The 10112-nt window shown below is 40.5% G+C and overlaps 1 protein-coding gene across 2 annotated transcripts in view; it reads left to right on the plus strand.

Moving 5' to 3' along the window:
• Positions 1-10112, plus strand: part of NEIL3 (nei like DNA glycosylase 3) — a 53209-nt gene that overhangs the window by 25028 nt on the left and 18069 nt on the right. For both annotated transcript variants that reach the window (XM_081807257.1, XM_081807252.1), the window contains exons 5-6: positions 3309-3383; positions 4986-5152. In XM_081807257.1, coding sequence (XP_081663383.1) covers positions 3309-3383; positions 4986-5152 — 242 coding nt within the window. The remainder of the gene's footprint in view (positions 1-3308; positions 3384-4985; positions 5153-10112) is intronic.

A 10112-nucleotide genomic window follows, 5' to 3' on the forward strand; every position in this document is an offset into this window, starting at 1 on the left:
AAAAAAAAATTAACTTTGAAAGACTAAAGAATCATGGTAAAAAAGCCTGGATTCTATGTGCATTATTCCCCTAGTGCTGGAGTTCTGCTGTTCTCATTGATCGGTAAACCTGGTCTTGGCTGGCTGTTCTCGCTGATCTTCTGGGGGAGGGGCCTGTTGCCATGGTTTCCAAATGTCTTTGCCGGAGGCGGAATTGCCCTGCCCTTTCCTCGGCCGGACTAAGTAATCTGCTCGGGTTTGCCCTCGGGAGCCTTTGTTCCCTGCAAGCTTTCCGTACATCTTTGGAGGCCGAGAGTGAAAACGGCGGCCTCCCAATCTCCGCCCTGGAGGAGCTGAGAACTCAGGGCCCCTCTCCTCAGTGAGCCCCCAGAGAAGAGCGGTCAGTCACTCCCGTCTCCCTGGTGTCCGGCCGCACTCCCTGCTCACCTGGCCTGTGACCTTGCGTTTCTGTCTCCGGCACCCGGCCCTGGGTGGAGTCTCTAAACCCAGCAGATCCCTGTAGTGCGCTCCCACGCTGCTCCTCCCGGGGGAGGAAGGGGAGTCTCCCCGGATCTGCCGCTTGTTGGGTCCCTGCTGGAGGAGCAGGGGCCCGACTGTGCCGCGGATCATGGTTTATGGCAACCCCGAGCTGAGAGCCCGCGCCTGGACTCTGTCTCTGCAGCCGGCTTCCCTGCTCCGATACCCGGGAGCTCTGCCAAACTCAGGCACCCCCGATCTTTCTGTGACCCCGAGGGTCCTGAGACCACAGTGTCCTGCGAGGTTTCCACCCCCCACTTAGCCACCGGAGCGACGTCCCGCAGCAGAGCCGACTTCTAAAAGTTCCGATTTTGTGCTCCGTGACTCTTTCACTTGCCAGAAGTGCCTGGAGGTCCCCTCCCCCGTCGTCTATCCTCCCAAATATCACCTCGGATTCACTTCTCCGCACGTCCTACCTTCCAGAAAGTGGTCGCTTTTCTGTTCAGAGAGTTGTTGCTATTCTTTTCTTCAATCTCCTGTTGAGTTTGTAGGTGTTCAGAATGGTTTGATCCCTATCCAGCTGAATTCCTGAGACCAGAGGAAATCCAGGTCTCCTACTCCTCTGCCATCTTGCTCCGCCCCCCATTTCTGTATTTTTAGATACTGTTGAGGGACCAACATGGAACACTCAAGTCTGTGTTTCAGTAAAACATTGTCCCCAAAGAGAGACTTCTGTGGTCTTTGTTCGTGTCAGCTTTTCAACGCATCCAACACTGTCCACTCCGTGTGTCCCCTCCTCCCACTTCACCTTCCCTGTCTTCTATAACTTGCTTTGCTTTATATTTCCCCCATACCATTCATCACTTTCGAACATAACCTAATTTTTACTTGTTAGATTTATTATTTAAAATCTGTCTCTTCCTGCTACATCACCAGCTCTTATGAGGAAGGTATCTGTTGTGTTCACAGGATGGATCCAAGCCTCTAAAACGTGGTGTCTAGCACAAGGAAGGCATTCAGGAATTATTTTTTGGGTGTAGGAATGAAGTAAGCTCACAACTTGCTCTTTGTACCTGGCATATTAAATTCACACTCTATACACACTCCTGTATTCCTATTTCTCGCTACTTTGACATTAGCAAATGCTGTTTCGAGGGAATAAGCATTGCAGTTGGGGAGTGGGGACTGAGGAATAAGGGACTAGTGGGGACTGAGGAATAAGGGACTAGTGGGGAGATGGAAACAAAATTTGGAGCACTTGTAAAACAGCTCTACTGGAATAAAGGGAAAACACAGACCACTGGGGGGGGCGGTCAGGACAAGGACCGTGGTTGTTGTATTTTCCTTGGGTTCTTCAACTGCAGAGACACAAATTTATTTATATAAGAAAAAAATAGTCAGGAGGGAAAGGTTAAAATTGTAGGAAAGAGAATGGTGATTAATAGGGCCAAGTTATAACAAAGTCAGAGAGATTAGAACCCAAAGCCAGGTAGAAGGCTATGTATATTTTAGTTTCTAAGGGAACGACTCTACTTTAGGGCTTTTATCTACATCCAACTGGTCTCTTTAAAAGAAATCATTTTTTGCATGAGTCCAAAGATACCTTTTGATTTTCTGTAATTATTTCCTAGATAGTTTTCGTTAAATCCAAATCAGTAAGAAATAAGTTTTCAAAGAAACCAGTTAGTGATTTTTCTAGATTAGGTTCTGCTTTTTGACTCTTGGAACAAGTTGGTTAAATTTCTGTAACATGGGAGTAATGAAACAGAATTTTAATAAGAACAAGCTTTTTAAAATCATCTAGACCTCAATGGAAAAATGTTTTAGAAAAAAAGAACCCAGAATATTGTTACTCAGAGTACTGTCATTATCTATGATAAACTGGGAATTTACTTTTTATCTGTATATACAGCAGGCCATTTCATCTAGTAAAAGATCATTTGCCCATATGTCTGGGAGTTTAAAAATTAATGACAGTTCTCAAGTTTAGCTATTAGCCGCCTAAAAACGCATGCACAATTATTGAAAAAGTAGTTTAACATTTGACTAAACATAGTATATAAGATATGCTAAAAAATAACTCAGTTTCAAAACTGTTTGTTTTAAACTTTAAATAAATGAAAAATATACATAATATTCTCATAATGATTATGTTGATTCAATGATTTTAGGTTTTATAGTCACTGATAAATTTGTTTCTATTGTATATAGATGTTTGTTTACATTCATGTACATAAGCAAGGGTAAGTCATCAGACAGGATATTTTCTGACATCACCATTGAAAGCACATGCCAAATGATATTGTATTCTACAAAGATAACACTGAGATTTATGCCAGGCCATGACACAAAAAATTCTTCAGTAAGGGCTATTTCTGAGTTCTTCCAGGTGTTAACAAGTCCTCTGATATTAATACACGTATATAAATTCATATCTTTTTAAAGCTCGATAGTGACCTTGATGGTCATCTATTCCTGTGCTGATTTTCCCCTTTTCCCTCCCTTCCTTCTTTTTTTTTTTTTTGTTTTTGTTTTGTTTTTGCAAATCCAGCGAGACTTTTCAAGGTGGCTGACACACAATGCTGGGACTTTGACGATGTCTGATACAGAAGAGATACTCATTTAGAATTACTTGTATTTAAAATTTATAAACAAGAATGGTATGTTTTTATATGTAGTGCCGTCACTTAAAGCCATTGTTAATGACGCTAAATAGATGTGTAAGGAATAGAGATCTAGAAGAAATGTATATATTTTAAATCTGTGTATAGTTTTCTTAGAACTCGCAATTGGTATTATTTTTCAACAGTAACAAGTTATGAAACTGTCCTCAGTTGTTTTTCTATTTTAAGGTTTGTCAGTTGACAGCTGAACAGACTCATTACCTTGTGAAAATGATACGTGACTTCAGCATTCTTTTTTACAGGGTAAGAGGAAAAATGTTTCTACTATGTAAAATGTCAACTATTTCCCTTTGGATTGCACCAAAAATGTTAAGGCTGTTTGTAGCCATCTAGTGGTCAGTATGTAGAGGTACAGGAAGGGAGAGGGACCTGTGGGTGGCATAATTCACTTCTAGAAATTTCATGTCATGGGTCAGTCTAAACTCGTCTAACAATAATTGTATTAAATTATCTTTATACTAAGTTGGGGAACAACAGTGTTAGCATTTTACTTAGATTCTTGTTCTATTTATGGACATCTGAAAGTAAAATGTAGGAACTCCAGAGAGAGGGAGATTCAACTCTTTGGAATAAATGGACCTCAATTAGGTCAGATTTTGCCACTTTCTATCTGTGTGGTTTAGATTATTTAGATAATTTAGGTTTAGTTTCTTCATCTGTAAAATGGGATAATAATATTTTTCTATCTACCACAAAGACTGTTTGAGAATGAAGTACTTGTTGACCTGTAAATTTAGAAAGTAATATTTATGTGTATACATGTGCATGTATAGAGTTCAGAAAAACACATGTTCTCTTTTCAACAAAGTATAATAAGTATGTCTTTTTTTTTTCCCTCCACAGTCCATTTTCTGTATTCAAAATTTTTATTTTTACTATGTTCAGAAAGGCAGGTATGATAGGAGTCTTCATTTATTGGCCTAAAGTCTTCACGAACTTCTTGCTTTACAAGTCTGCCTTGAGCATTATGGCTATTTTAATATTCTGTGTGCTTACTTACTCTTTCAGGGAAAGGTGATTGTAGACCACTACCCATTTTTGACCCAGATTAAGTTTTGGATATTTTAATACTTTGCTTAAATCAATAGAAGTTGTTTGTGTAATTTTCAACTTATGTATGGCAAGTCATATTTCTGCGCCCTGAGATTTTTACAGTGCTGATATAAACCCAAAACATTGTCTTTTTACAAGCTTTAAATATATGAGTAGAATAAAACTGTGACAGAATATCAAAATGTCTTTTGAATTAGAATGTATACCAAATGGGACATGTTCTTTGCTAGGAAGGCATTTGAATTTTTATTTTCCTTTTTAGTGAATTTGTGAGATTAAAAATGAAAAAGCATCCTTTGTCAGGTCAGCGAAAAAAGATGATCTCAGGTTTTTCACTGTAGAAATAAATTTTTTGTTTTTGGCTGTTGAAAGAAAGTGAGCAGCTTTAGTGTTCTAAAAATAATCAGATTTCTAGCTAATCTAGTCTTTTTTCTAATAACCACATAATTATGTTTAATTTAAAAAAAACTTAAAAGCATAAAAGACATTTTAAATTGTAGAACTTTTACATCCCATTTAGATAAAAAGATAATGCTATGCAAAGAACAATTTTGAATACTAATAAGTTATAAAATAATGGCTTAATTATTTCACACAAATCTTGTTTGACAAATATTGCTGAATCTTGTCAATACCTTTTTTTCAGATGAAAGAAAAGATTATATGGACTTAGGTACAAACATGTAAATTTTCAACAGATTATTTTCAGAAATGACTTCCGGGAATGTATCTTTGGCTCTTTAGCAACACTGTTTTATAGATAATATTATAATGTTGTTTGTTTGTTTTTAGTGCCATAAAACGGGATCTGTTATCTCTAAACACTATAAGGTTTATAAGCGTCCTAACTGTTGTCAGTGTTGTTGCAAAATAACAGTGTGTCGCTTAGGAGAGAGTAACAGAATGACATATTTCTGCCCTCGCTGTCAAAAAGAAAATCCTCAACATGTTGACATTTGGTGAGTTATCTAATTTAAACGTATACTATTTGCCCTAATCACTAACTCAAAGGCTATTAATAAGAACATAATTCAAAGATATTTGAACCCTTGGAAGGAAATAGTAAATAATATCATCAAGAAAACTGGATAAGCTGAAGATGATGTATGGACCACTTCGGGATTCAGTAGAAAATATCCAGCTCAGATGTTGATATCGAGCATTTTGCTTTAATCCCGTTCGTAAAGTGATCACCAGGAGGTGTAGATATGTCAATAATTGGAAAAATGCAACTATCTTCAAAAGGTTTTGCTTTATTTAGAAGTAATACTATAAAACACAAGCAAGATGTCTTTACAAAATTCATGTCTTTTTGGTCAAACAGTCGACTTCTTACTAAACACATATGCAGTGCTTCTTCCAGCTGCTGAGTATGTCTGTTCTAATTACGCCTTCCACAACTAGGGAAATAAATGCAGGATAGGCTCAGGGACGCACTGAGATGGATATGAGCTACAACTCCATTCATCACCTGACTTCCATAAGCCCCAGCTCTGACTGGTGGAGCATGTTTTGAGTCTCTTGGAATTAGGATCTGTTTGCAACCAGTGTCCAGCAGTTCCCAAGAGGTCTGACTACTTCCTTTTCCCTGATGCACAGTTACCCTGAATAAAAGGCCCTATATCCCTTTGGGACAGACCAGGACAAATATGAATAATATAAAGGAGTGTGTGATTATAAGCAAAATAACCAGTGCAGACATTAAGTGCTACAAGAGTTCAGGGACTTTAGAGGCTTATATACGCACACAAAGCTGGAAAGATACAGAAACAGTGTGATTTTGAAGTTTACTTTAAAAAGACAGAATTTGGGGTAAGTAAAGGAGAAAACAAAGATTATTTAATTGGAAAGACAGAGCATAGCCACAAACCCCCACCATTCATAAGCATGGCATGTTGGAGGGTTGATGGGGACACTGACCAAGCCACAGGAAGGCTCCAAAGTGTTGGATCGTAAAAGCTAGTTGTACACGTAGAATGGGATCAAATAGTAGGGATCATTAGTCGTTCTGGGAATGGTTGATGTCTCGCCGAAATCCGTAGATTAAGGACTTTTCAGTGGGTGGGAAATGGTGAGACTAAACCTTGGAGGTAAAGAAGCTAGTGCAGTGTGACAGTGAGAGAAGGTGACCGGGCCTGAGGTCAGGACACTGGACATGGAAAAGAAAATAGGTACTTCGGTTAAAAGTTTTAAAAAGTTGACAAGAATTGTGACAGACCTGATTTTGTAGAACAGTGCAAAAAGTTTCAGACTAAGTAAATGTTCACCGTATGGGTCTGGGAAAGTTGGGATAGAGTAGAACAGATGAACTTTGTGTCTGTGAAACAGCAGTGGACTGTCTGAAGAGATGTGTTATGGGTCACATCCCAGGTGGCAGGTGATGGCTTGATGGTGGTTAAGTGAAGTATTCAAAAGAGATCAGTTCACAGGGAAAGTAGAGAGGAAGGAACCGAGGTCTGAACTTCAGGGAATATCCAGAGTAGGAAGAAAAGAGTGAGCCAAGAAAGCACAGTGATGTGGTTGGGAATAGGTGGCCAAGCAGGGCAGGATGCCGCTGTGGAACCTGGGGTGGGAGGGGCGCCATCTTGCCCGTGGCAAGCTACAGGGCCAGGGGCTGGACGTGGTGTGCGGGGAGGCCCCCACCAGCGCCTTCCCTAGTGTGTCTGTGACTTTCTTCCTGTCCTCCGCTTGTGACTCCCTTTTCATCTCTCCTTCTCTTGTTCTCAGCTCCTTCTCCCTGAATCTCTCACAGCTTCTTCCTCACCCCACTGTACTGTCATAGAGATCTGTGATATATTTAGATAATATATCTATTGTGCAGATTTGTGGTTTTCTTATTTTTAATATTATAGGTGTACATATGACCAAATGTGTTTAACACAGTATCTGGTAGATAGAGGACATTCAATAAGTGTTTGTCTACTGAATAAATGCTTAATGTTCTATATTTGTTTTCTTTGAATTGATAACTTTTGAGGCTTTAAAAAAAAAAGTGTTCTTGGGGCACCTGGGTGGCTCAGTCGGTTAAGTGTCTGGCTTCTGCTCACGTCATGATCCCAGGATCCTGGGATCGAGCCCCGCATTGGGCGCCCTGCTCAGCAGGGAGCCTGCTTCTCCCTCTGCCCCTCCCCCCACCCCCACTTGTGTTCTCTCTCTCTCTCTCTCTCGCTCTCCTCTCTCTCTCAAATAAATAAAATCTTAAAAAAAAAACAAAAAACAAGAAAAGTATTTTTCCAAATCATCAAAGAAATGTGTTATTTACCATATAAATAAGATAATTGTCAATTCCAAAGATTTTTTGAAATTAGGTTTTAAAAGCTCAGGGGTTCCCTGCAAGAGACATGGGGCACCGATGAGCTAGAGGAGGCCTTGCTCTACTGGAAATATTCTGAGCCCTGCAGTCCCTCCTCGCTCCTCAGCTACTTCTGATTTATGTATTGGCATTCAGCTTAAGATGTCATTTGGAAAAGCAACTAAAAATAAATGTGTACATAATAAAACATTTGAAAACCAGTAGTATTTGCCTTATTAGAGAGTTCTATAATGAAGTATATTCTGTTCATTTTCTCCATGAGTTTTTGAACATTGTATGTTGACTACATTTTTTCATTTTAAGTTAAAGTCATTTAGAATTAATTTGAAGCAATAGGAAAAGCCCCACAGCATTGATCTAAATCCCCGTGTTCCTTCAGTTGTAGAGTTTACTTCACTCCTTCATGAAGTCCTCCCCAAATTTTGCATCTTTATTGATCACACCTACCCTTTGAATACCTGTATCATCTGTTGTTGGCTCTAATTTATATACGAGCTAGCATAGTTTATACAGGTGAGTATTTTTTCCTTGAGAGGAAACTGTGCTATCGTTTCTTTTTCCGTACTTGTCCTTATTTTATAAATTCTTAAAAAAATCATTTGTTATTACTTTTTTTTTGTTAGTGTCTGTCATATGTTGGGTACTGGGAATATAGAGACAAAATAAAACGCAGCCCCTCAAAGTACTCAAAGTTTAAGGCGGGGAGTCAATGAGTAAATAGTTCATTAAAACCCCACTGGGTTTGGGATGGAAGCTCTGCAGAGGGCACGGTTTTACTAATGGCAGTGGGAGTTGAGAGGAGGAAATACTTAAATCTATGCAGGAAGAACAAGGAAGGCTTTCTGAAGAAGGTGAACTTTGAGATCAGTGTGGAAGGAAATAGAGATTCATTGAAGACAAGAGGAAGGAACGTGTTTTGTAGAGCCACATGAAGGGGGGGGTGTTTTCTTCCTGTAAGAAGATACATTCGGTGGAACGCCTGGGTGGCCCCGTCAGTTGGGCATCTGCCTTCAGCCCAGGTCATGATCCCAGGGTCCTGGGATGGAGCCCCGCTGGGGCTCTCTGCTCAGCGGGGAGTCTGCTTCTCCCTCTCCCTCGGCTTGCTGCTCCCCCTGCTTGAGCTCTCTCTTTCTCTGTGTCAGATAAATAAAATCTTAAAAAAAAAAAAAAAGTTTGGGTCTCTGAAAGCCATCTAGTTTGGAAAGTATTGAGAATTGGTTGCTAGTGCATGAGAAGTTACTGATGTTTGCAAGCCAATTGTTAAGGCAGGTCTGAGCTGGTAGAGATTTTTGAGGAGGATGGAGCAATTACAGAGCACTTGGGAGACACGAATTGAAAATCTGTAATGGGTTAACCTTGATAGGATAGGCTTGTTCTGGCAAGAGGGTTTGATGACACAGTTGTCATGTTTAAAAACACAATTTAAAAGGGAGTCTTTTGAGGACAACGAAAGAAACCCAGCTCAAATGATCTTAAACAGAAAGGGGAATCTTGGGGTCGTGTGGCCAAAATGAATATTGGTGGAATTCACAGGATTAATAACAAAGCTATCAAAACTTGAGTCTCGGGACCTGGAACCCTTGAAGGCCACCTTGCCTGGGCTCTCCACAGCTAGAACAACGAAAAAGAATAAAGGCAGGTGTGAGCCGTTTCGTGCTCAAGCCTCACGATAGTAAATTCCTTCTGGTTTCAGCAGAAGAAACACATTCTGGAGGGGCTTCCACAAAGTATTGGTGCTCCGTGAGTGAGGGATCAGATTAGACTAGATTGCACTAAAATAGCAATTGGGCAGCAGCTTAGTCGTTCTTTTTATTCCAACCCTTAAATACTACTTTATTTTGTGTACCTTCTTTTGTTTTATTAACATTTACGATGCTGTCCTTAAAAAATAATCTGATTTGGTAGACAAAGGGAAATCATTTGCTTGCCATGCCAGCAACTGGTCTCCACTGAGAATTGCCAAGAATCCTTAGAGACACGGTCATCCTCCACCTGTTTTTCATGCCTCTGGCTTCTGAGAACAGAGCTCCTCCCCATGACCTGTCTTGGGATAATCTGAGCTGAGAGTCGAATCTGGTAGTATTTGCACTCCCTGAGAGTATGCAGAGAGGGAAACTAGGAAGGTCCAGGAGAGAGCCTTGAGGTTACCTGGACTTTGCTGACCAAAAGAAGAAAACGCGCCCAAGGAAGAGCAGTGGGAAGTTTTGACAGAGTGACATCCAGGGAGTTCGAGCAGGCGGGGCTTGAGGGATGGCCACGGCCTTTGACGACTCAGAAACGCTGATCTTCCAGAAAGCAGCCTCCATGGGCACGCAGGGCAAAATCCATTCCTTTCACCTGTATTTGTGGCCTGTTCATGGAACTCTATATTCCAGTGGGAGGAGATCTTAAAAACAAAGCTCCGTGTCCCTGGATGTATAAGGTATCCGGCAGCGAAACACAGAACTCTGCCAACACATCCCCCTCAGTGAGGGGACACCTAGTGACGGGGAAGTTCATTTTCAATAGTTTGGGTGGATAAAGTCTCTGAGGAGACTTTTGAAAGAGTCTGATGCCTCGTGACAGTGGAGGAGTAACTGGAGAAGCGTGAAGTCTCTGACTGGTTT

This window comes from Leptonychotes weddellii, chromosome 2 (assembly GCF_054177405.1).
Source record: "Leptonychotes weddellii isolate Sample4059 chromosome 2, ASM5417740v2, whole genome shotgun sequence".
Classification (NCBI taxonomy): Eukaryota; Metazoa; Chordata; class Mammalia; order Carnivora; family Phocidae; genus Leptonychotes; species Leptonychotes weddellii.